Here is a 25789-nt window from a genome sequence, read left to right as displayed (position 1 = left end):
AAAATAGTATGCAAAAAAATGTACATACATATACTTTAAAGAGATGTTTTTACTCGTAAATATTGAATTACTCGAACATACGAATAAAAACGAAAGTTGTAGCGGTTTACGATCGTCAAACGCGAGCTTTCTTCCTACTTTCTTTCCTTTCGCCAGTCATCTCTACGCCATTGCCGATAGATTTACATACGCATACAAAGGAACACGTAATACGAGACTCCCTATGCACTTCGAAAAGAGATACTCCCACATGAGTTTCGGCTGCGTGCGAGGTCCTTCGGTTGATTTTTGGCCTTTCTTTTTTAAATGGATGTGGGATCATTGTCTACGCGTGACTACGACCACAAAACACGTGGGCGTAAACTGGTAGGGTCCGTCGAACATTAGCCCTTGAAATTTTACTACCCTACAGTAAAATTAGATTCTCTATTATCTTACAGTAAAATTGGACAAAACCGCAAATGTGCATTGATAGAGACATATTATTTAATTGACCCTTTTGTCATTTTCTTTAAAATTTATACACCGGACAAATAATCGTGACAAACTAAACTGATAAATGATTTAGAATAAAAATATGCAAATTTCAAAATGAGAATGTTATTATAATACAAAGATATAAGTTTATATTCTTTTTTACAAAAATCTAATACTGGCTAATTTAATATTGGCCAATTTATTACTAAAAGACGTTAATTAATTACTTATTTGGAATAGTAAAAATACTGAACAATAGTGTTTTTCGTAATAAAATACGTAATTAATTACTGTTTTTTAGCATTGGCTAGTATTAAATTTCTATAAGAATTTAAACCTTATTTTTATCGATAATTGCCATATTGATTTCCTAAGATTCTGTAGTATCAGTTATAATATTTCTAAACGTAAATTATATGCTAAATGCGCGCATTTATTGATAAAAGTAAGATGGGGATACAGAGTAAAGAATATAAATTTCAACGTGATGCGATTGCCTTCTTACTTTCATATTTTTTTCTTTAAAAGAATATAAAGTTAAATTAAAGTTTGTAAAATAAGATATTTAATGTATGAAAATCCTGCAAAAATCAGTTTACTTTTTATAAGGAATTTAAATGTAATGCCATTTTACCAATAATTTTTCTTTCATTTTGATTAATTAAGGAAATAACAATATTAGGAAATGTAAATAAAGTGTGTAGTTAGAGCAATTTATTTCCTCGCAGACGATCGAAAAACGCTCGTCAGACGATATATAAAATAATTATCTATCTCTTTGCTTTTGCACATCGGCTATACATTCTTGCAGTAAGCGAGACGCGTTTTCTAAAGCCGAACCTTTGTTTTCTTAATCGAATTGAGTGCCCTTATATTATAGCCAGTGAACGATAAAATGAGGTTCGCAGGGTACAAAAGTTGTTCCTCAAGTAAAAGTCAAGTTTGCGATACGCACAGCGTGATTTCGCGCTGAATTCATCTCCTTTTTTTTGCGTGTTGGTAAAGTTAAAGTTTTTCGCGGTAAGTCATTAAAATGCATAACTCTTACGGGAATGGGAAGCTCGACGAGATGAGATGTCTACGACGGAAACGTTTAATCCTTAGGGACACTAATTTGTCAGAACCGGTAACAGGAGGATCCCAAAATACGTCGTTACAGATGGTAATCGTCGGAAGAGCGCAAAAGAGGTCTTCCTCTGCGGAAACGTCGAAACGGAAGGAGAGATAGAATCGTTCAAAGCAGCAGAATTCCGATTTACGAATAGATACGCAATCTATGGGGAGTATTTTTTCACGTAGAAAAAAGGATTTCCTAGAACAAGCGATGTTTAAAATATGAAGCTCACTATTGATATGGACAATGCAAAATCCGCCGTCACTTTGTTGTTTTTTTTCAAATGTGTGAGAAAATATGTATACTTCATACACGAGGAAATTAAAATCGTATTATTCTAATATCTAGAAATACGACAAAGAGAATATAGTATATCTTGTATTTTTCTCTCAATTTCTAACTCATTGTAGATATAAACATATAAGTTACATTTGGAACTTGTTAATATTAGAAGATCTTAGACTATGCTACTACAGATACGTTGTTTATTATATATAAATTCTTGACGTTGTCTACACGGAAAGAAATCTGTTACGATTTTGGCACGAATAGTCGGTACTACTATCGCGTGGCCTATTTCAATGCGCTAATAGCACCATCGTTCAATCTGTTTATACATGAAGTCGTGCAATCATGGCACGAGAATCGCTATGAAAAAAAAGAACGTGATGCGTGCTATGGTCGTATTAGATTAATTTTAGCCGCACGAGCGCAGTACGCATAAAGCATTCCACTTCACCGTGCGAAATTCGTTCGAAACCCGTGCGATTTTGGAATGGCTTATCGGTTTGACCGTCAAATTTCTAAACCACGCCTTCTATGATGCATTGTGTGTTAAAAATTAAACATTTATGTGAAAAATGTTGCAGCAATAGTAAATATATTAATGCAAGTATTTGATGATTTATTTAAATTATAAAATTTTTGTTTCCTGAGTAATTTTTTAATTATCACATTCTTACAGAATTTACTATTGTCTTTTTTCAGAGAATAAATTAATCTATTGATCTTATTTTTCGCGTAACACCTATTATTATTCATTTTTAATTACTTTTTATTTTGTTTGAATATACATATATTATGTGATAAACTATCACTGTTTAAATAAAATCTTCCTCTCTAAATTTGAATCAGTGGATAATCACTAATTACCCAGTGGCATACTTGACAGTGATAATTAGTGAAGTTCAACTAAAAAAGGAAGAATGTTTGAGCATTACATAACTAAAATACTGATATCTACGCGTTAATTTCAATTTTCCAATACCATATTCATTGAATGTAAGTACTAAAATAAGGTTAGTTAGAACACATAATAAAGATTTAATTCACTGATTACCAGTGACATACTTGGCACTGATATCAGTGATTATGCACTGATTCAGATTTAGAAAGTATATAACCACGTTGCATTATGATCCTATTAGCAAAGTAATCTACTTATTGGTAGAATAAGTTTCTCCTCCCGTTTCTTGCGTCGATTCGAGCATCACTCTCGATCGCTACGATTACGTAACGTGTGCGATAAAATGACCCGATCGACATCTTCATTCCACGAGACTTTTTACATTGAAATGCGTCGTGATAGCGGTGCTAATTACCACGGAGATACAGTAAGGATGTTTATATGTTCCCTCCTTTCCGCACTAGTACGCATACGTGCGCGTGTATGTGCCGTTATGATTGCAAGGTGATGCAGCCGGGAGGTAATAACAACGCTCGATCGTTTTCCTTTTTTCGATCTCTCTTCGCGTCTTCGGCCCGGATGTAAATTTTTTTTCAAAATTTTACCGGGACACTCGCGCCTCCGTCGCCATATTAATTTCTACTTTATATGCCGATTGCAACGAGCTACGAACCCGCGGCATGGGCGCACGCCTCGTAACTCATCGGAAATTATGCAGCGCGGTACCACTTCGACGTTTCGTTACTTTACGAGGGTGCAACCTCGGTGCTCCTCTTCGTCTCCCTTTCCTCCATCCCCCCCCCCCCCCTCCCCCCTCTCTCTCTCTCGCACTCTCTTCCATAACCGTGTTGCGATTTTCGAATCACACGCGAATGGATTTCGCTGAGAAGATTGGATGAGCTTAGGGAATTGAAAGTCGTAGAATTTCGAACGAATTTCGGTTTCCAATTTTGTAGATACGAAATATCATACCAAATAATAAATGCGAATATTACATTTTTATAATTCTAATTTTCATACATCAAAGCGCCAAAATTTCAGTTTGTCGACATCATACGTCTTCTTAGATACTGATTTAACCCTTATAAGTATACCATATACGATATAATTGGGTCATTCGAGTCGTAAGCATTTTTTTTCTTTGAATGTTAGGAGCATTAAACTAAAATGGTCTCTATCGTTTTCTTTTCCTTTTTAACTTTATAAATACTTTCTAAAGATGTTTAAGTACGTAAAAACTTTTTAAAGATGTTGAAGTATGTAAATAATTTTTAAATATCTACTTATAAAAATGATGAAAATTAACTCGGAACACAAACAATTCATCGTGTGTGGTAAAAGATCAAAAAATTATCGTGTACTAAGGATTAAAAAATTAGGAGGAATCTGGCGGAGTCTTGTTTTTATCTATAAAAGGTATCCATAAATGATTTTTGACAAATAATTTTTTGTACAAATGTTGCTTACTGTGAATCTGCTCGGTTTATTGGCCGCGACATGCGTCCGATAATCTCGCCCCCCATCGATATTTCTTTCGACGCTTATTAACACCACCGCGCCGTCGTTTATCGCACTCGGTCGTATTTTTCGCGATTTTACCGCTGCGCATTTCTTTATAGTAATTTAAGCGCCGTCCGTGGAAAACATACGCACGCACCAACGAAAATACAAGGCAATAACAAAATGCGATTGCCGCCAGTCGAGCCAAGTCCCGAGCAATCCTCCCGCGGGTTCCTACACAGAGTTTCACTCGCACAGAACGGCTACCAACTTAATTTCTACTTTATATACCAATTATGCCATCTCGAAGCGCACGACTACGTGACACGACATGGCCGTTCGCTTCGTAACTCGTCGCGAATTATGGTCGGCATTACCGCTTCGACATCTCGTTAGTTTACGAGGCAGCGGGTCCTCTGCCCTCCCTGGTCAACTCCGATCACACTTTCCCGATTTGCCTGCAGCCGCTCGTGCGGCTGTTTCGTTTACCGTTCCAAAGCGTGACTAAGATGGTTTTGGTCATTAGGTAGTAATAAACGTGTTGCCACGGGCGTACGTTTGATTTTTAATTTACAAAACGATAAAAGTTTAGCTTATAACTTCAATATATAAAAATTTTACATGGAAAAAACAATTTTGCTGATATCAATCTGAAAATAATTTTGTTGGACCATCAAAATACCTAATTATGTGTAGGAGAAAATAAAACTATGAATAATTTTGTAGGAAACTCGAACATAATGAGCTGCAAAAATTTTTATATTTTAACAATCAGTTTGAGCGTTCTACATAATTATTTTGACAGTATACCTATATATAAATATTTGTGTATAAGGAAAGAACAATTTTGTTGAAGTACTTAAAATTTAAATAGATATAGCTCTAAATAATTTTGTTGGTCTATTAAAATAATTATGTAGGAAAAAATAAAAAATTATGAATAATTATGTAGGAAACTCAAGCTTGATGAGCATATTATAAAAAGTTTGAACATTCTGACAATCATCTAGAGCATCCTACATAATTATTTTCATAGTTTAACAAAATTATTTTTAAATTTTTAAATATCTATTTATTTAAATAAATTTTCAAATATTTTAACAAAACATCTTTCGTTTTGTGTATATAGCTTTAATACAAAAGTATTTAAAGTTAAAATTAATAAATCCTCTATTACATTTATAATTACTGCAGTCCACGATTTTATATAACAGTTCGCTATTATTATCGCCTACAGTATTCAAAAGATTTATGTCGATTAATCTGCGCTTTGTTATTAATCGCATAAGCAAGTAAATTCAGAAGCGAAATTAGAAGAAAGATCTTTTTAAAATTTTTCTGGCGGCAAGAGAATTGAATCTATAGTATTACATATTTCAAATGCATTCTGACATATTTATGTAATTTTTAGATGAATGTAATATATAGGACTTTCTAAAGTCTGAAAAGATCTTGCACCGTATATCTGAGCATCAGAGGGCGAAAATAAAGTAGAAGAAATTGTTAAATTTTTGTAATATCCTACGCGCGAAAATGGACGAATTCGCGCGAGGAGACACATTATTTTCTTTTTCCGACGAATGGTACCCTCGAGGGTGTCGTCACTTTCTACTAGATATTTCCTTATCTACAATGGCACAATGGAGTTATAAACTTCCGAGATGTAGAGCATTCGCCGGACGGCACCAATTTTATAGCTTATGATTTTACTTCTCTTTATAACCTTTTATTTCTGACGACATTCTCTACATTTAAGCGACATTTCATACTTGCAGTCCATTTACCTATTCTATCGCATTATTCTTTTTATAAGCTATCGCATGTGAAGTCTATTGACTAAAATAATTCATGGTTATAAACAAGTTTGCTGAGAGTTACTTACAATGTAACTTCTTGTTCCAAAGGTAGAAAAAAGTCGCCGATACTACAACCATACTACATTTTTGAATTATATTTCTTGCAAAAGTTAAAAACAAAACTTAGGAAACATGAATACAAACTAAAAAATGTTTTCTACCGTATGATATAATAGTTTGCATAATACTATTGAATATTGCATTAATTAACTTTTTTCTTAAAACAAACAAGAATGAGTGTCCGACAAAATGAATCCCAAAACTAATATAGGCTGTATTTCAAAATTTACTGCCTGCGCTGAAAATCTACAGTTTATGTTATGTATACTATACAATTTCAGCACTGGCAGTGAATTTTGGAACATAGCCTAAATAGGCAATAATGCCATTTATTCCTATTCTTTTTCTTTTGCAGGATTCATCTATAGAAAGTACCTACAAGTTAATGTATATGAAAATTTCAGGAATCCTTTCACTCCGACGTAAAATATTTTTTGTTGATTTATATTCACTTTTATATTGTTTATGCAAGACGCAAACTCGTAATATAACAGTTTTTAGAAGGACTTTTCCGTAAAAATACAAGAATGATTTCCTTGATAGGACTGTTTGACATAAATAACGCGATATTATCTAAAGATTAGGTCTGTCTTACAGGTGTGGCGGTTTATGACGGTTGCACTCCAATTTTACGTTTAGAATCGTATACTATAAGAAAAATAAGAGAGAAGAATATAAATAAAACATTTTTAGAAAACTAGAAAAATTATCTAATATTATCAATAATATTTCCATTATTATTTAAATTTTAAACAAAATACTTTACAAGAGAAAATCGTAAGAATTATATTTTTGTAATTTGTTTTTAGCTGATATTATATATTGTACAATATAGAAACAAGCCACAAATATCTAAATTATGAACTTTTTTTAATTATGTTTTTTATGAGTATTCATAAAGTGCAACATTTAGTTTCCGAGAAATAACAAAATGTTTCTTTAGGACATGTTTGTTAGTATCGGCGATTGTCATCTATAAAATAATAAAAAAAGTAAGTAACGGAGTAATTATTTTCTTACATAATTAATTTTTATTAGATTTACAAAATATATTTGTCTTTTAGTACATACCTAGTCCTAATTGCATTTCTTATTGTCTATAATAACAGACAATCTTCTTAAAGTAAATAAAAAAGTATTATAAATTCAATTTTCTTTTAATGAATATTTTATTTTATACTCTCTTTTACCTTATATTGAATTAAAATATCACAGTAAACTATTTACCCGCTTAGATTAAATATTTTTTTGCACTTTGTGAATGTATTCAAGACAATTTTAAATTAAAGTTGAGCAACAATTATAGGCAACGTCAAACAATTATCATTTCAAAATTCGTGACAGCGTTTCTTTTAAATAACTTAGAATGATCTCTTGCTTTGTTCGACGGTTTCAGTTCAGGTTTACCACATTAGTATCGGAAGGACGTGACCAGGTAGAAACTCAAATCTCGTTAGCACGTGCTTCTCTTTCTCGTTTATTATTCCATCTTTCGTTCTGCCCTTTAATCTCAGAAGTGTGCGATAGTTCTTAGGAACTCCTTCATCCTGTTATCTTTCGCATTAACAAAGATAGGCCATTCTTGATTCCTCTTAAATTAAAAATGTGTATTCCTTTATTCATAAACTGTGTTTCGTGATTCTCAGCAATTTGATTCCTAAAGTATCAAATCGCAAGGGGACGTGAGATATGATTGCGCGCGTGCATGTGTAAGAATAATAACTATCGTATATAATTATCATAATGTGTGTGTTGTGGCTATCGAAATAATTGCAATTCATATAAAGAATTGCAATTATTTCACGATAGCCTGACAAATAAACACGGATTCTCTTACATATAACATTTGTAAGATAATGACACTATAATATTATATTATAACATATTATAACAATGTATACTATTATTGATTAATTAATTAATTAAAATGTGTTATATTAATTAAATTATCCGCGTAATAAAACGAAACTATGCAAAATCTTAACTGTTAGCTCTGCTCGTTTAGTTTAAACCGACATTTTATATCTTCCTCGCCGAAAATATCGTACGAATAAAACGTTTTTAATGGGTAGATATCAGCGTGTAAAATATCTCGCGATTATGAGTGTCAAAGTAATGTGAGGAGCAAAAAAGGGATATATACGGGATACTTTAAATGGTAATGCCTGAAGCTTCTGCCCTCAAATCGCGATCTCTCCGCATTTCGTCCCGTCTTTCTTTATCCTTCTCTTTCATCATTTTTTGCCATTTTAGAGACACGCGTGCACTTTGCGTTTCTCGTTTCTTCTTACGATGGTTATCAAACAGCGTAAACGTATCTCACGATCGAATATCTTTGAAGAAAGGTCGTAAAGTTGATATGCGACGTCGAGGAATTGGATTGTCATCATATTAAGTTTTTCATATACTGTCTTAAATGTATCTATTGGCACCTGTCTGAATTTAAACATAGTTAACATAATCATTTCTTGCACGTAAATCATTACCTCGACTTTTTCTTGCTATCAATTTTCTTCTTTATGAGGAACATCGAACAATAACACGCGTGCATTATGGTAATACGAGCAAGATAGATTAAAAAAATTTTAATATAATTATAATTTTATTATATTATAATTTTATTTTGTATAAATATAATACAGCCATCTTCTTTTAAAACCCAAAGATTTACCGATACGTCAAATTAAAAATGTATCAGGTTTCTACAAAAAGTGAATAAAATGTATTCTTTCCGTATAAAAAAAAAATAATAATAACTTTAATAACTTTAATTTGTAAACTACAGCAGAAAAAATAAGACACAAAAGACGCAACAGAAAATAGAAGTTGCACAAACAATATGTCTATTGTTGGCGTATCAGCAATAATGCTATCTTGAAACTCAAACCTGAACTTAATACTACGTATTAATTGCAGCAGATTTACTAAATGATGAAATTATGTTACAAGATAAACAAACAGATTGAGTTAAAATGAGAATGTAAATATATCATAAAAAAAGAAAAATACGTAAGAAAATAACAACAATAACAATAATAGTAACACGTAAAGAACAAATGAATATTATACATATACATATAAACTAGTTCAATAAAATTAATATTTATGTTAACAATACAATTTTATGATTTAAATGAAAAATTTCTCACTTTTTATCATAATTACTTCTTAAAAATATATGTCTACATTTTATTGAAATAATTTTTATCCTAGTTTTAAACCGCTGTCAATCTTTTTGTATTACAAATACAATATTTAAAAAATCTGTAATTTTTTATAATTTCCTTTTTTGTTATAAAAAAAATGTAACGCGTCCTTAATTTTTACTCACGAATAAATTAGGACAGAAATTTCGTGTTTTCGGTCTTACATAAAAGATCATAAGTAAAACGCGCCTGAATCAAGTAATTTTCTCATCGATGTAACTTCAACGTTTGTATGAATTCTTTTCTCTTTTTAAAATCATTGGTTAACGCACATTCCTTTAAAAATATCCAATTTTATGTACGTTGTACAAGGAATATTCTGAAAAATTTACAGTTCTCCCTTTTACGTATATATAGTTGTTTTGTAAGCGGGTCAATTTTCCTTGCACGCAAACCTTGCGTACAAAATACCTTATGAAACATGATATTTTTGTCACAAAAGGCCTCATTCGAGTAATGTCAGTGCAGCACCAAAGATGGATTCTGGGACGCGAATTATATATATATATGCGTGTGTGTGTGTGTATATATTTCTTTTGTTAACATGCAATGAACACAGAGACCGCGTCTTTTTAACGTTGAAAACCGTATCACTAAACGCTTTACCATTCGAGTGCGAAACGCGTGTATTACTCGAATTTCTCTGAAAGAATTACGAATTTAATTACGTTTTTCTCTCATTCGCGGAACAGCTTTGTCCGAGTTTTGTGCCTTTAATTTGTCGCTAAAATATAGATAAATCTAGTTCTACCTTTTCGTTAAAGAAGGAAGAATAATTAAATTTTTTGCAGACCGAAGTAATTACATTTTTCAATATATGTATTTCTGGTTTTAGCTTTGCTCCTAAGTTTCTTTTTATATTCACTTTATATTCGTTTTATATTGAATATGAAAGATTCGGGACTTTATCAAAAAAAGAAAAAAGGAAAGACGTATAAGACCGAGCATGATCCATTATCGGTACGGTCGACTTTGAGTTACATTTTATTTGGAGCAATCAATGATGCGTGCATAAATAAGTAGCTGACATGCGTAAAATGTTGAAATGCGCTTCTTTCAATCGCACCTGATTGTGAGTCGTGTTTCTTTTGGCTGAACTGTTATGGATATCGGTTAGGAAATCCGAAAGTGGTCCATATCAACATTAAAAATACATTAAACAGAGAATATATTTTATTCATATCTAAGTGACATAAAGATCATATGCAAAGCAACATAAAATAAGAATCAAAATTGTCACCAAAAAAATGACTTTGCTAAAGTATTTAAAAATTTAGCTAGATAATGATTTGAAAAGAATTTTGTTGGACCTTCAAAATAATTGCATAGGAATCTTAAGTATGGTGAGCAATATATTACAAAATGTTTTGACATTCTAGCAACCAGTTTGATCATCCTACATAATTATTTTGATATAGTCCAACAAAATTATTTTTAGATCTGTATTTTATAGCTGAATTTTTAGATGTTTAGCAAAACTGTTTTTCTTACGTTTGTCTCTAAATTCGCGTTATGAAAACGATTTTATCTAAATGTTAAGTTATGTCTATATACGTCTAATCGTTCGCCTATTACTCCAAGTTATACAAATCGTCGTTTGTTTTTCACGCGACGCTTACGTGTGCGTGCTTGTACGTCGATGAATGTGTGCGTACATGCATGCGTGCGTACGTATGCTGCGTGGCACGGCGAAGCCAATGGCCTGGACAGGTATGTGGGTGATGTCCATTTTCTTGAGTATCACATTTAGACGGAGACGGAAGACCGCTGGATTTGTCTGCTGGGTAATCGGTAAAGACTAAAGAGAGAGCCCCGTGTCTCTCATTCTCTTCCGCGACTTCTCTCGTCCAACCTCGCCACGTTCCTGCCTCTCTCCACTCTTCTCTCAGAACTAGTGGTCCCGCTATCCCTTTCCAGCTCCCGGCGAGATCTCGTCGCGTTGCGGAGTCTGCGGCGTTGAGCGGTTTAATGAAACGTCGAACGGAATCGAATATTTCTCAAGTTACCGGCTGTCTATTACTTCTCGCTTCGACAAGCGTATGCGCCGAGTATTCGCATGAATTAACCTTTGTCCGGACAGGTCGTGCGTAATTCTCCCGCCTCGCTTCTCCACTTCCACAAAATGGCTCCTGATCCGCGGCCTTAGCCTTTGCGTCAATTATGTGGCGTTAATAGGTTCAATGAATGACCGCGGACTGAGGCGACGTCGAGTTACCATATTGAATCGGCACAATACTACACGCATAAAGTACTTTAGTACTTTAGTAATTTGATACGGTAAATGTTAAACTGGATATAAAATATTGCTCAGTAGCAACTAATTTTAACGAGATGTTTATTGCTCTAATTACAGTAGATATTTTATTGAAATTTGTAAATTTTTTAAAATATTTCTCTTGTATGTACATGTTTTGCACGTATATGTCTCATTTTTTTCCTTAAACAAAGAAATTATTTTTCTGTATGTAGGTATTAATGCAATGCTATACAATAAATAATTAATTTGCTACACGTTGAGTTGACAGCAGCAAAATATAATTAATATTTTTCATTAAATTATTTTTGTGTGAGAAACGTACGAGTCACGCGAGCGCCTAATGGAAGATATTCAGTTCGAAAGAAACGTTTGCGTGGTCCCGTACAGTACAGGCGTGAGGTATATAAGTGGCGGTTTTCCATATTTCAGAGTCATTGTGAGTTCTCTGGTTGTCGAGATTGTCTTTACTAAAGAGCCATCGTCGCGTTGCCCTGATATAACGAGAGTTAGTATTGACGCTAATTTAAATGATGCACATTAATATCTATCGATTTGTGTTATTTTTATTATTGTACATCTTTCAATGCTGCCGAAGTCTTCCCACCGATTTTCAAAACACCACGGGTAAGTATTATTGCATTATTATCTTAAAAATATTTACATTAAATACAAATTTGAACTTTAAATTAACTTAATTATATTTTTTGTAATACAAATAATAAAAATAATAATGTAAATAATAACAAAATAAGTAACAAATTAGTAAAAAATATTGCTTTTATATTTGACTTAGAATAAATTGTTACATTTTTCATAAAATAAAATATAAGAAAAAATTTTATATTATATTTAAAATTATATATTCGATATAAATGTGTTTATTAAAAAAATTATTTATATAAAACTTCACTTAAATCATTGTGTACATTCTTTTATATAAAACAACTTTTATTTAAAAATTTTTTATAATTATTAAAAAATATGTTATTTTTTAAAAATAATTCCTATATAGTTAAACTAAACACACTGTATATCTGTTTTATAAATTATAACACAATGAGGCTATTTTTAATACATATTCATAGATTTCGTCGAGACATCGAATTGCTTCTTGTGACCGTAATATTTTTCAAAGTATACATTACGTACAAATGCAGCAAGCGTAATAAATCGCGTTAACAGAATGTGACCTATTTTTGGATTCTAAAAGTCCCACAAGGCGTATTCTTTTAACGGAAATAGCGAAATCATGTATAGTGCCGATAATGTATCACTCAGACGCTCCAACCTTCTATGGTCCTCATTAAATTTCGATACGTATCATATGTATGCGTTCACGAACACGTATGGAACACGCACATCATGTTCGCCAATATATGTAATACACCCCATATTTCTTAGATCCGGTAGCGATCGAGAATCAGAAATGGGTAGCACGTCTTCAACATACGGAATTATTTCAATTTTCGGGAAACATTTCCCATCCTCATCTTCGCAATAAACGGTTTATCGTGCCAGGTACTACAAAATTAAATACACAGGTGTGTTATTCTAAGGATTATCTACAAATTCAAACGTTATTTAAAATAAGAACACGTGCAATAAAAATTAATTTTCTTTTCTAGAAATCAATATATCAAGCTTGTGTTGCGCCAGGTAATCGAAAAGGCCATTGCAAGCATTTCAGTGGATGCATTCTATCAAAGGAGTTCCTCAAAAGTTCAAACGCTGGGCGATTTATGGATTATATGTGCATAATTGAGCAAACGTAAGCGAACATTGTATTTTATGCACCAATCTTTTCATTATTAACGTTTTCCTCGTCGCAGGTACATAGGCATGTGCTGTCCTGATGATGTCATGACAGCTCGGTCGGAAAATATGTTCGACGATGATTTAGCCAGCAAGTTACCAGCGATAGCGAGTTTGTATAAATTTTAGTTATTTATTTGAAAATAATATAATTTTTTAAAATTATATTATTAATTAAACTGTGTAGATATCATAAAATTATTTTTATTATAATAATAACGATTGAAAAATAAATCTTTTTAACCGTTATAATTTACCGTTACGATACATTTTTATTTATTTATATAAGACTTGCGATAAATATGCACATAAACGTTTTCATCAACTTAACGCATCACGATAAAAGTGCTTTACACGTGTACTTTCATGACAAGCGATATCTATCAATGTCTATCGCGATACTCGTGGTATTAGTGTATCCGTTTAACGAGCGAGAGTACCACGTGTATACTAAATTTTTCTCTCGCAGGTCTCGACGACGACGAGGAAGAGTGGGATGAAACTCAAGGAAATGAGAACGAGAACGGATTACCTGCCAACAAGACAATGCACAGAGATGCGAATTTGCGAAAAGACGAGATATCGGTCAAGCAAGAGACAAGGAAGCCACGAAGACCCAGAGGGTGCGGCATAACCACGAGAATGAAAACCAGAGTCACGGGAGACCAACCGGCTGACACTAAAGAGTGGCCATGGATGGCGGCTCTTCTCCTTACCAAAGAAGAAGCGACTCAGTATTGCGGGGGTGTATTAATCACTGATAGACACATACTTACAGCCGCACACTGCGTTTATAGGTAAACTATCATATAAATATTCATTAAAGTTTTTAATGGTCTTTATGAAATAAAAAACGGATTCTTAACTTTTCGTCGGCAATGTGAAATTTTTATTCTTTCTAGATCTTCAAACTTCTATTTTCATATTGTTCCGGACTGTATAAAAATTTGAAAAAGTTGTTAAGTATTTGTAAAAGCTTTAACAAGTTTTTGTTATCATAAAAGTAAGATTGTATTTTATTTATTTTATAAATTAAAATTTATTTAACAAAAGTCATAATTAAAAAAAATCGACTAAGTCTGCCTTTAAAGTCCAACATTCGACAGAGGATTATTTCAATATTAAATGTTAATTAATAATAGTTTCAAACTATTTTTTTATTACAAGATATTGAAAAAAAATTCTTCATTATCTCTTCATCATAATTTTTTTCATATATGTTTGTAAATCAAAACTAAATTCGTTACACTCTATAAGCTTAAATAATGCAGAGAATTGGTTGCGACTGCATTAAAAAAAAGAATTGTCAAAAGTGGTTGCAATAAAGAAAGAAATATTTGCTTCAGGATAGATACGTATGTCCTCGTATCTCGGAGTTTACGAGCAAAAATTACGATCTGGTCGGTATTTCAGACGTAACACATTCATATTCTTGCGGTCATGGTTGACGGCGATCGGGCTTAGACTTTGTACTATTTCGGCGCGCTGACACGTTTCCTTATTATTTTCCTCAGAGAAGTTAATGTGCGATATATATTCGCTTTACTGTAACTGTGAACTGAACAGTTAGGGTTCATGAGAATAAATTACAGTTATCCTTCGTTGCGTCGTCGCATCTTTATAGGTACGATCCGCACTACATTACGGTGAGACTCGGCGAATATGATTTCACTAAGGTCGAGGAGACACGAACGTTGGATTTTATGGTGTCGGAGATACGAATACACAGGGATTTCGAATTGAACACATACGAGAACGACATTGCTATCATTAAGATCCATCGACCCACCGTGTTTAACAGCTATATCTGGCCCATCTGCCTCCCGCCTGTTCAGCAATCGTTCGAGAATAAAGACGCCATCGTTATAGGTCAGTACAAATAGATGCAATAGATATGTTATTTTTAAACCGTAAATTAATAACAAAATGATTTGTTAATTTTTTTTAAGTCTATCATTTTTTTAAGTCTATCTTTTTTGTAGATGTTTTTTTAACAGCCAAAAATTTATGAAAAAACATATTACGCATTTTATACAAAATTTCAATATATTTAATTTTTCAATGTTTAGTAAGTAAAATTTATTTATGTGTATCATTAGCTGTTATCTGCTATTACTTTACTAAAAATATTATTTTAAACAGTGAGTCTAAACTGTGAAATAATTACTCATCAACTAAAAGTAACATAAATGTTATAATTCTGCATTGAGCAATGTAACTGTTGTGTAACTCATGATATGTTATATTTATATATTATATTGTTGAGTACAAAATATAGAATTGATGTTACGTTACTTTTAATTGGTGTCTACACATTTCTGCAACGGCGAAATGGGCGAAAGAAATTAAAAAGTACAAATTGTTTCTACAATCTGAAAATCGTAAACATTTTATTAGGTTGGGGCACACAGTACTACGGAGGACCTGCTAGCACAGTGCTGCTAGAAACCACGGTACCGGTATGGCCTCAAGAAAAATGCGTTCACAGCTTCACGCAACTGATTCCGAACACTACTCTGTGCGCCGGCGCTTACGAGGGGGGTCGCGACGCTTGTCAAGTAAGATAATAATTTATTTATTTATTCCAGGAAAATATCGAGCGCGATGTGATGTCGCGGTGATGTGATGAAATGCTAATTGTGCATGAATTAGCTAGAAAGACTTCATTTTTAATGAATGCCGTCTTTCTGGCTGAAATCCGTTAATATTTTAAGAGATGCCGAGAGAAGGACAGACCAACTTTAATTGTATTACCAGATCCGACGAATCATCTCTTCTTTCAGGGTGACTCAGGTGGTCCGTTGCTGCATCAACTCGCCAACGGCAGGTGGGTCAACATCGGGATAGTGTCCTGGGGGATTCGCTGTGGTGATCCCGGATATCCGGGAATATATACCCGCGTGAACTCTTACCTCGATTGGATATTTGCGAACTCCGTGTTTTGAGAGTCACGTAGCCGTTCTCACGTGCCAAAGATTTTTCTACTTTTATACATTTAGAACTTTTTGCACTTACGTAAGACATGTATTCCACCGATGAAACGATCCTTCCGGCTCTGGCCAGCGATGTGACACATAAAAATGAGTTCATTATTAATAACGACCATTCGATCGGACGCTCGAAGTAACTGTTAGACAGTCTTGAAAACGACTAAACTTTATTTTCGGAATATTCATTGGTACATCGTTGAAAGAGAGATTGACACAGATAGAATTTCACTCTTCACGATGCGTCACGCCCGTCCTGCCGCCACACCACCGTTTACAACAGGGCGACCGCGGAGTATCAGCCACCTGCACCGTTCGTCCATACATTAAACACGGGTATGCAATTGCGACCGCACGTGCACATACCTGTCCTGTATATGCATGTATATGTGTGTGAATACGCGCGTGTGTGTGTATGTGGGCATTCGCAGATATATGCACTCGCAATCGGTATTAATTTCTCAGACACGTCACAGACTTCTTTCGCGAGAGGCCCAGCCTCTGTTCGCCACAACTGGCTCTAAACATTGACGTTAGCTACGGTAACTTTTCTTTTGCAGCCATATACATATATATATATATATAATCTAATCTCATAACATATACATGTACTTGCATATACATATATATCTTTTTTTCTCTTTTTTGTATTTATATAACATCCTTACACGTGTAGGTACAGAATTTTGTATTTGCGCGCGTCTCACGACGCGTTGCGAACGATAATATTTGTCATGTCGAGCATGCGACGATAAACACTGTGGCCGAGCTATGTCTTTTGTGATGCTTATATGTATTTGCGATTCCGTAGACAAGTTTGGAAGGAAAAATATATTTTAATAAAAACTTTATATTGGAAGAAGCTTACGCAAATATTTCTATACAGAATGTGTTTGAGAAAATTTAACATTCTATCCCTTACGATCAATTATCAATCTCGATTTGACTTCATTATTTCTTTCTTCTTCTTAGTAATTACGATTATAATATAGAGAGACCGATTTAGTCAATCGCGGTCGTTTTTTGATAAAATGGATCCTAAGATCCTCGCAAAGGGAGAGAATCTAAATTCGCTTGCATTCGCGATCGGATCTTAATTAATTCGGCGTGTAAGGCTCGGCGGGAATCAGGTATTGGCTGCGGCTAACTTTGAAAAACTTGCCGCTAAGCTAATTGTAAGCCCATTGCATTTTACGTGTCGTCGCAAATGAATTGCATGGGTATATACGCGCGTAAACGGGAAACGTAAATGTTCTTCACCTTGGTACGAATAAATAAAATGCACACACGCACGACCGGTATAATACTGTGTCCATATACAGAAGACTAAGTACCTTGGCAAAAGTACGTCGCCAGTCGTGTATCTCTCTATAATTAATTGTCTTTTCCTATCTTCTTTTGGGCTCGGATCGTCCAATCCGATCCTCATTGTTAATCCTTATCGCACGATTAGCTCACGCGATACTCATATTATTCTAAAAATTGCATTAATCGGTTGGTTCCATAATACCTTGTGGAAAGAGATCACTTTCAGCATGGAGTCGGTCCCGCCTTGTCAATTATACGTATATCTATCGCAATGCTAATAACATAGTCAGTATTTATGGTACCAAAAGCAAATATTTCACTAGTTGATTACTAGAATCCTAATTTAATGTGGACTTTCTAGAAATCAAGAAACAGTCATGAAACTAACGTTAATTAATTCAAGAGAAGCACCTTTGTCGTAAATCTGATAGAAGACAATTGTTGCCACGATATGTTCACAAATCACTTTGATTACTTCCGAAATGAAGAATCTGAATTTTAAAAGATTTAGTAGATCAGAATGATGAACAAATCCTCCATTTACACGTCCGTTCCCATCGTCCATTTCTCTCTCGCTTCAGTTTTGACCACGATCATATTTCGCTTTCTCACCAACGAATCCGAGCTCAGATTCCTCACGATATTCTTCGCAGACTCGATAGCTGGAAAGGTAAACATCACCGGGAAAGAACGTCTTAGGGGAACTAGACTCTGGGGATAGCGCCAGCAGGTAAGAGGAGTGGCGCATTGGGACCGCTCTCAGTGTGATTGGGCATGTTCTCGGCCGTCGGATATACCTGGTGCATGGAGTTGTTTGCGCTCGGTGGTCCACTCGTGCGATTGCGGGACGGCGAGGAGTTGCCGATCGGCGTCGCGACGACAGTACGCGATGCGATCACCGATTTGGGTGCTCCGTTTCCAGTTACGCAGGCAGGATTAACCGTTGCGGACCTTTGACCTTGAATCTGGTTCGTGGTCGACGACGGATTGGTTTGAACCGCTTGGCATCGCGATTGGACAGTCATTAAACCCTGGTGCTGTAATTCCTGCGGTCTCTGTTGACCCGGATGTCCCTGCTGCCGCGGCTCCTGACTCCTCGACTGAATCGATTGCTGGGTCGGGTACGGCTGCTCTGATTGACCCTGAAATTTGTGTTGCTGGTTGACGGACGAGAGCGCCCGCTGCTCCTGTTGCTTCGTCTGCGTCGTTTGAATTTGCGTGGTGATAGGAGGTTGATCCTGAAGAATCGATATTTGGCTGACGGTCGTTGTGGGATTTGCCTGTTGCACATTGTTGTTCGTCGGTATTTCGCCCATCAACCAATAAGTAGTCATCGGACCTTTACCCTGCGAACATTGGCGAAAGATTATTTTAGTTAAAACGATCTGATATTATTCACTACAACATCCGATAAAAAGTTTAATATTTTATAATATTAAATTAATTAACATTAATATTTTTTATAAAATTTCATTCAAAGTATATATTCTTTTAATATAACATTTCTAGTTTATTTACTAAAGCTGAACTATAAGAACTTATATAGTTAATACAGCTTTTAAATATTTGTTACAAACAATGTACGGGATAATTTATTCATAGAGACGGGAAACGATTAGTTGTGCTAACAAAATTACGTTGTTCATAGTTAGTTACGGTAGACGGTGATTAAGAATCAAAGTTAACGCAATTTATAGGTACGTAGTTCCAGAGATTTAATTAAGGTCGTCCTGTGCGGTGGGATTCAATAACAAAGGCGGAGCTATTATATTGCTTTGTTACGCGATAGTGATCTGCGAATGCGTTTAACTTCGGCCCGTTCGTGAAATATTCAAATAAGCGGTAGCGTGTACAATAGCCGTGATATACGAAGTACTTGAATTTTAATTCCCGGTCGGTAGCCCCAGTACTATACTATGCGCGAATTGCCGTGCGTATTTCCACTGGCGCTATCTTACTAATTAATTGCATACCGCCGCAAAGTTACGCGAATGCCAGCAAATGCACGCGCGCTCGTTCGAGCTTACTCGCGACCGCTGAACTTTGACCCGAATTGTACGGTAAACGATCCAATCACTCCGTGGACGCCTTCGTCCATCATTCGAGAAGGTGTACTTAATCGACCGACAAGTCAACGATGTTTACGATTGTGCGTTCGAGGCGAACCGATCGAATCACAAATAAATAGGACATCTGTAATAGCGGTCGTTTATTATTGCCGTTCACTTGAGGTATTGATGATCCCCCGTGATATCGGAATCCTGATCTCGGAACTATGGCGCGTCCCCATCGTGTCATCCGCTTTGTCACATGGACAACAGTGACATACTGGACGAACTACTATAATTTCGACGATGCGACGCCGAAATTGATTGCCGCCAGTGGGAATTGTTCTCTTCCGGGAAAACGGAGACAGATCGCACCTGTGAACAACGGGCGACGTGATGCACATGATGCATGTGTATTAAGCAAGAGAACATAACGCACTTGGTTATGGTAGAGCACCTCTGAATATGTAACAAGAGAAATGCGCATATAGAAGCTAACCGTCGGATACGAGTGCAATCTACAATTCACGGTCCTCTCGAAGGTGTAAATGTGATTTGTCGAAGTTGAGAAAGTCGAGACCCTTGTTGAAGGACCGTTGCGTTACGCGTTAAAAACTGAAACCGATAACATCCGATAAAATCTGCATAAATATTTTATAAAATATAAATATTTATATGCATATTTATTATATAAATATTTCATAAAACGTAAAGCGTTGGAATAAAATTGGGGAGAGAGGTGTTATTCATTAACGCCATTTTAATAAAAATTGTCAACGGTGCGAAAAACTCATATTCTATAAATTTGTATTTTAAATATATTTATCTTTATTACAACAGAAAGTAGCCAATCCTCACGGCACGCAAAGATATTTTCAATAGCCTTTATTTCCAATTACCTTTAAAGAAACACGCTGTTAGAAAAAAATTTTGAAAACCAAAAATAGCACAATAAAATAACACTATAAACTCTATTTAAAACAAAACAGAACATAATAACAGAAAACAATTTTGTTAAATAGAAGAAGTCTTATTAAAAGAAGAAATTAAGTGTTTTTTATGAGTTTTTTTTTCTTAATTCTGCAGCAGAATGACAATCCAAAAATCTCGAAACAGCTCCATAATAGTACATCAGATAAAAAAATTGGCCACTCCTGGTATACGATAAAAATAAATTAGAGATATTTTAAATAAATATAAGCATAAACAACTCTGAGTCATTGCAATGGAACGTTTTACTTCGTAGGTGTAAATAAAATCCTTCATTAAATTGCGAATATGAAAATTAACTTGCAAAAAACTGTACAAGGATGCACGAGAATAAAAAGATTTGCATTACCGTCGCAATCTACAAAACGAGATCGCAACTGAACTCGCGCAATGATCATTCTCTTCGCTAACATCCGCCACATAAAAAATCACTTGACAGTTTCACACAATACAAACTTGTATGGAATCTTAGTCTTTTCGCTCTCTAGGAAAAAAGCAACAACTGGGTTTGTAAGATAAAAAGCGAAGTAAACAGAAACGTATTTCAAAATTGAGGAAAAATCGCATATATCAAAAACTTACCTTCAATATAACTTCTCCCCTGCAGACGAGTTCGAATGTGCCAAATGTATCTAGGATTTCCTTCGTCTTCGGGCTGACATGAATCTTCAAAGCTGTTGCAGAAAAGGAAAAGAACTTGTTTTACGCGCGTCCTGCAATCCTTTCACAGCGCTAATTCGGAATGTTTAAGATATATTACGCAATTAAGTTATATCACGTAAAATGACTAATTAAAGAATAATACCAAACCATATAATTGCTTCGCTTATAAACATTACCTTTGTCGTACATTGAGCCTTTACATAATTATCACAGCAAATTTTAATGTCTTTGAATGACGTTTATCGGGTTTATCCTATAGATGCAAAGTGTATAAAAAGTATAAAATAATATCTCGAATGATTACCTTTTAAAGTTAGTTATTTCGAACATAATACATATATGTATTATTTTTTGGTAGAAAAATTTTTTTAAGGCATTTATTGATTTATTCCATAAATTTATTTCTCTAAAGATAATGTATCAGATTTTAGTAACGTTTTAATCTCATAAAATTAATTTCAGCAAGAGAACATATTGTATCTTTTTCTGTAAACCGTTTCAAATATTGAAATGTGACATTTAACAACTAGCGAACATGAGAAACAAAAATAAAAAAAAAATAGACTGAAATTTACGCAAAAGAGCTTTTTCAAGTAATTATGCTTCACACGAATAAGCTCGCTTTGAATCGGTCGCTTCTGATGATAGTGCACTTTAAAGACTAAATGTAGTTTTAACACACACATTGTGTGTGTGTGTGTATGTATGTGTGTGCGTGTGCCACGGTGCACAGTGATGTATTCGATGTATTGAACTTTACGTACTTTTATTATTTACGCGATTGTTCTTTTATTATCTTCTATGCTTTTAAATTACAACTAAATTACAGAACGTTTAAAAAGCATAACGATATTTTAATGCTAGTATCTGACAATCAGATGTTCTCTTTTGCTCCGTTTTTCTTCATATTTAAAACGTTAAGAAAAATCGATGATCTTCGGGTAATAAAAAGTTAAGAAGAACTATTTCTGAGAAGAAAAGTTTTAGAAAAAAAACATGAATGTAAAACTTCTTTTTAACTTTTGATTTGCTTCTATTCTTGTTCTCTGTTTAAACGTAAATTGAACTTTAGCACGCAGTGTGTGGGACGAAATACATATTTATTTTACCAGAAGCAACGTTAATTCAAATTCTAAACGATAAAAACATTGCAATTTTGCGGTACGCAATAATGGTACTCAATAATGTTCATTCGGTCCATTCGGTAGATAGAAATACTTCTTATCTCATTACGCGAGGTAATCGAGAGAAGCACAATAAATTATTCTCTGAAAAACTGCATTAATAATTATGCAACGACACTGAGTTGTTGTCATATGGTTTCCATAAATTTCGCGATCTGACGTGACCTTTACAGAAATGACTCGGTTTATTTTGATGCTTCGACGAACAGCGTCAAGGCAACGCGCGCATAAGGAGAACTAGAGAATTTAAATCTTTTTGACATATAAACTTCGTATCTTGACTTCCAATTAACTTCTTCCTGTCACTACGAGGCTATGTACGTTTGACATGGGATTCAATGAAATTCGCAAGAGGCAAATTCTTTTCGGTGAATCGCTTGCGACCTTTTTTGTGTCAAACGAGATGAATTGGAGACCTTGATACGATAACTCGACTCTGTCGATTTTCTGTCCTTTCATCGGAGGACTTATACGAAGCACGTTCATAAATTATTCAAAAAGTATAAAGCTAAACCTATTGTATTTATATATAAACACAATTTATTTTAATAATTGTATAATTTAAAAATAAAGTATAATACTTTTAAAGAAAATTTTCTATAAATTTTTATATGAACTATGTAATAAAATATGCTGAAAAGTGATTTAATCTGACTGTTCGTCGAGATGAGTTGCTCACACACACAATGATAAACTAATTCTTCATTTATTCTCAGAAATGTAAAATGAACGACTTGTACAAGTTTTCAAATATGTGCTTCAGTTTAAACAGAAAAAGAAGACATATAAGAAACACGATTAAACATTTTCAAACGTTTGAAAATTATGCTGAGATACTGTTGAAAGATGTAATGAGGTACAAATCGATTTACAGCATTGAAAATTCGCGTAATCTAAACTAAATGCGAATAAATCGGCGCTATCACATCTTCTCAAACCGGCAGTACAGGGAAACTTTTAATGGGATTTAAGCCGATAATAAAGTTACTGCGCGCACTGATCAGAACTTCCGTCGTCGACTAGATGTGCAAGTTCGATTACAGCACGGCCGACGGCCAGAACGAACGATCGCAAATATGCTAATCCGATATACGCAATTTTCGTATGATCTGCCCTATTTCTCGAGGAACTTGATTGCGTTTCCTACAAGAAAAGAGAGTACAGTGAGGCTGCTTGAGAATCAATAGCTTCGTTTTAAATCAGTTACGTAGTATCTTCGGAGACGATTAATTACTCTACATAATATACTAATTATTTCATATAATAAATATTCTCTGTTGATGAGACATTAATTAACTATGCGTATGCAGCGATATTTAATAAAGAGTAATAAAGATATATTGCTCTTGAATAGCATGCGTTACCGTATAATCGATCAAATTAACGTCCAATAAAATTTGATTAAGTCTAAAGCTTTACCTGCACAAAATGCTTGAAGCGAAATTCCAAATTTTCAGGAATCTCCCTCTCTCTCTCTCTCTCTCTCTGAATAATATTTCATTCGGAGTTTATTTTTATTAGAGAAGTTAGTAAAAATACCCTTTGTTAAATAAATTTTTCTTTATTAAATAAATTTTTATTAACACTTTAATTTTTTAAATATTTTTTATGTAAACAGAAATAAATCTTATTTTTTAAATACAAATTTGATTTAATAATTCTTTTGAAATAGAGTAATTGACCAATTATTCAAACTTTTATCATAAAAAAGAATTGAATAATTTATGCGTGACAGTCAAAATTTTTTGGATATTAGTAATGTATACTTATATCTATGTATATTACTCGTAATTGAATTATGATATGTATATGGGATTAAGATTAAAAAAAACAATAAATGGAATTAGTCATTATTCTAAGCGACATTATTCATAAAGAATAAAAAGTAAACAAAAATAAAAAATAAAATATACAATAATCCGTTTAATAAAATCAATTTAAAATAAAGAGAAGAGAAGTTAGACGTGTTTGTATTTTATAATATGTTGAATATTTCGAAGAATTTAACCGACGTTGAATAATTTAACCGGTCCTCGATTCCAAGCACGCTGTGTTTGTTTTCTGCGGCATACAGCGTGGCGCTATGTAAACAATGTTGCCACGCTATCACTATGTATTTGCACGCCGAGACTCCGGTTGATAAGACGCGTGCCGCTGAATAAGTAGTAAGTTTGCATTACTTTTCAAGATGCGATCGTAATAAACGCGTCTATTAAAAGGCACGATCCTTCTTTATGATTATAATTACCGTTTATTCGCACGAACAATTAACTCTTTTGAGATTGAAAACTCGTATGTATGTATATTGTGGCAACAATTATTTATCGACACAAATGTCTCACGCGTTTAAAAATCTCGCGAATTGAAACAATAGGGAAAATTACAAATTATTACTTCAAATACGCAATATTATTTCATTGCGACATAAGGTCTGTTTTTTATTGCTCTGAACCGGTGCAATAAGTTGAAGCAAAACAAATGTATATTTGTTTCACTTCAACTTGTTGCACTGTGTGTACCAGCAAAAAGTGCAGCAATAAATAATAGACCTATAGTTTGACGATTTCTTGAAATCGAAAGCGCGATGTAATACGCGAATTATTGGGTAAAATAACTCAAGAGTGGATATATCAATCGCTTCGGTTAATAATTAACTTGAAATACGAGAAACAGAACATTCGGTGTTACTTTATTATGCGCTAAATGATTAGATCATGCCTGTTCAATATTTGTAAACTCGTAAGCTAAACGCTTCCATCCAGAATTTTAGTCAACGGGGGGGGGGGGTGAGGCTAAATTTAAATCTTCACACAAATCTAATTAAAATACTTATTAAAGTTAGCCTTCAAGGATCTTCAACGAACTTTCTTATGAATAATGTGAGTCACGAGTTGGGCAACAAGCGTTACAAATTTTCATTGTAAAAATGATATTTACAATTTAATTTTCTTTCAGATTTGTTGTAATTTGCAGTACACAAAAACTCAGCCTATTATTTGCATGACACATAAATTAATGAAAGTAGAGATGAATTAATGAAATCAGAAACAAACAAAGTTGGAAAATTACGTTTTATATATTATTTGTTTTTCTATGCCAGAATTTAACGAAAGCAATCGCTCACCTCATGTGTACGTTAAT

General features: G+C 33.9%; 2 protein-coding genes across 5 annotated transcripts in view; one reads left to right on the top strand and one right to left on the bottom strand.

Annotated features, from left to right (window-relative positions):
- Positions 1-12102: 12102 nt before the first annotated feature.
- Positions 12103-16436, top strand: LOC108758396 (proclotting enzyme). 2 transcript variants are annotated; one of them, XM_018503337.1, is made up of 8 exons: positions 12103-12280; positions 13067-13197; positions 13282-13424; positions 13486-13580; positions 13938-14265; positions 15093-15337; positions 15866-16026; positions 16252-16436. In XM_018503337.1, exons 1-8 carry the CDS (start codon positions 12184-12186, stop codon positions 16411-16413), a joined length of 1362 nt encoding a protein of 453 aa, XP_018358839.1. In that variant the 5' UTR covers positions 12103-12183; the 3' UTR covers positions 16414-16436. The 2 variants fall into 2 exon arrangements, with proteins under 2 accessions (XP_018358839.1, XP_018358838.1); XM_018503336.1 differs by having other exon boundaries at positions 13058-13197.
- Positions 16437-18433: 1997 nt separating this feature from the next.
- LOC108758394 (atrial natriuretic peptide receptor 1) overlaps positions 18434-25789 on the bottom strand; it is a 110073-nt gene continuing 102717 nt past the window's right edge. For all 3 annotated transcript variants that reach the window (XM_018503334.1, XM_018503335.1, XM_018503333.1), the window contains 2 exons: positions 21384-21475; positions 18434-19109 (listed from right to left, as the gene is read on the bottom strand). In XM_018503334.1, coding sequence (XP_018358836.1) covers positions 18468-19109; positions 21384-21475 — 734 coding nt within the window. In that variant the 3' untranslated portion in view covers positions 18434-18467. The remainder of the gene's footprint in view (positions 19110-21383; positions 21476-25789) is intronic.

Source organism: Trachymyrmex cornetzi, unplaced genomic scaffold (genome assembly GCF_001594075.2).
Source record: "Trachymyrmex cornetzi isolate Tcor2-1 unplaced genomic scaffold, Tcor1.1 scaffold156, whole genome shotgun sequence".
NCBI classification, from domain to species: domain Eukaryota; kingdom Metazoa; phylum Arthropoda; class Insecta; order Hymenoptera; family Formicidae; genus Trachymyrmex; species Trachymyrmex cornetzi.
Note: the sequence above shows the minus strand (reverse complement) of the source record. Positions and strands in the feature narration are given on the sequence as shown.

Coding starts and splice junctions, on each gene's coding strand:
- LOC108758396 (XM_018503336.1), top strand. CDS start 12,184: ATGATGCACATTAATATCTATCGATTTGTGTTATTTTTATTATTGTAC. Junction 13,198..13,281: donor CTACAAAATTAAATACACAG/GTGTGTTATTCT, acceptor TTTCTTTTCTAG/AAATCAATATATCAAGCTTG. Junction 14,266..15,092: donor GCCGCACACTGCGTTTATAG/GTAAACTATCAT, acceptor GCATCTTTATAG/GTACGATCCGCACTACATTA.